This window comes from Solanum dulcamara, chromosome 8 (assembly GCF_947179165.1).
Source record: "Solanum dulcamara chromosome 8, daSolDulc1.2, whole genome shotgun sequence".
NCBI classification, from domain to species: domain Eukaryota; kingdom Viridiplantae; phylum Streptophyta; class Magnoliopsida; order Solanales; family Solanaceae; genus Solanum; species Solanum dulcamara.
Window position 1 is genome coordinate 74561434 of NC_077244.1, and position 1984 is coordinate 74563417.

Consider the following 1984-nt stretch of genomic DNA (forward strand, 5'->3'; position numbering starts at 1 on the left):
TGTCAAAATTGTATTGGCAACTGTCAAGCAGTGTCATGAACTACATTAATGATGTTACAATCATGTCCTACAAAAGCACAAAAGAGTACTACTTTTAGTGGGCAAAAAATCATATGCCAACCATATTATTAATTGGTACTGTCATTCTACAACTATTGGAAAGAAGTTTACACAATATTACAGAGAACACCTCATAAATTAAGTACATTGATAAGATTACCATACAAAATCATAAATTTAAATGCTGGTTCTTGTTATATATATGTGATTAAGCACATAAATTGAGTACATTTATTTTGACGTGATTTAAATCTTCCAGCAATAGCCACTATGAGGCCTCTAATTCATTAGACAACTTCCTCTGAATGTTATCATCTACTACTCCCACTGGCCACAAGAGCATAGGCCTCAAAAAGGCAAATCTTTGAGTGATTAGCCTCAATTATGTAGTGCAAAACTATAAGAAAAAAAAGGTCATTTGCACATTTGCTGCTTGAAGCCAAACTTTTCATTTTTGAGATCAAATTCAACTAAGTAATTCTGCATCTGAAAATTGCCCAGAATTATCGATGGACCGGTAGACAATTCAGGGCCAAAAGCACTATCTGTGATCATAGTTAAACAAATCGCATCAGTTTCTGCACCATCTACGAATGAGAAGTAATTTGTTACTGACAATGTCATCTCTGCACCACCTTTGTAATGAAACTTCAGCTCTGGCAAAGACACTGTTTTGTGCCTGGAAATATTGAAACATGGCCTTAAACCTGTTATTAGCTCAATACTCTCAGTTCTTGGAATACCTTTTACTTGTTTCACAAATGCATTAAGTACTGGCTCAAAAACACCGCGATTCATGTATGTGAAAGTTGTGCCTGAATCCACAATACTCCCACCATTTCCATTAGAATCTGGTGTCAAATACTTGTATGGAATCTTCACTTTCTGCCCTCCAACTGTAATTTTCCTCAAACCAACATAATAGTATACTGACAATGCATTCTTTCCAGCCACCACTGGATTTTTCAGCAATGGGGTATGGCTTAAATCTGCCGATTTTTCACCACTAGCTGTAAAATCCAAAACAAGATTGCTACTTTTACCTGTGTCATCAAATCTATGTGAAACAAGACAATAAGAGAACTTCTTGACACCTAATTGACTTGGCAATGATGCGCGTCCACGGCCTAAACCAGCAATTCCAGCAGGCTGTTTGGAAGAAAACAGAGAACACCCCACAAGAAAATTGGGGATTTTCTTGTTAGACATGTCAAGTGTTTCAACAAGGGCAAGACCTCCTGTAGAGCCTGAACCATAAAGTATAATATAAGGTGGACAGATCTGTTTACAATTAGTAGGTGATTCACAATCTTGACAACGCGATTTTCGATTAGTCTTGCTATGAATCCAACCACATTTTGGATTCAAACAACCAAGAACTCTTGCAGAAGATGAAGATTTGGGAATGAATTTAGGAATGGACTGTGAACTAGCAGAAGAAACAGAGCAATTGGTACATAAGTACTTTGTAGTACATGGGAACCAAACAAAGTTACTTCCAGTATCCATAATGAAAGGGATTTTCTGGGGAGGTGTACCAAAGCCAAGAGTAATAGAGTAGCCTCCATAGCTTTTAGGGTACAAAGAGGTTGTGGAAACAGGGGAATCTTGAGACTTCTTGATGTAATTTGCTCTGGCCAAGGAAATGGAAGCTAAATGTGTGAGCTTTTCGTATATATCTTGAGATGGTTTTTTTGTGTTTAAAAGTGAGAGTGGAATGGTAATGGTGGAGTTTGATGAAGCAATGAAGGGAAAGAGGAGAGAAAGCAAACAGAGAAACAAGGCAAAAGAGCAAGAAGAAAAAGAAGACATTGTGTTGTTTTTAGGGAAGTGTGCCTTTGGACCCAAATTAAATAGTATGACTAGCTTAGTAGTACAGGAATATAGGAGATAAAGCATTAACAATGTTGGAGTAGAGTGTTAA

The 1984-nt window shown here is 37.1% G+C and overlaps 1 protein-coding gene across 1 annotated transcript; it reads right to left on the reverse strand.

Moving 5' to 3' along the window:
* Positions 1-232: 232 nt before the first annotated feature.
* Positions 233-1984, reverse strand: LOC129901302 (probable aspartyl protease At4g16563). The gene has a single exon (XM_055976448.1). The coding sequence runs from the start codon at positions 1957-1959 to the stop codon at positions 475-477; it is 1485 nt and encodes a 494-aa protein (XP_055832423.1). The 5' UTR covers positions 1960-1984; the 3' UTR covers positions 233-474.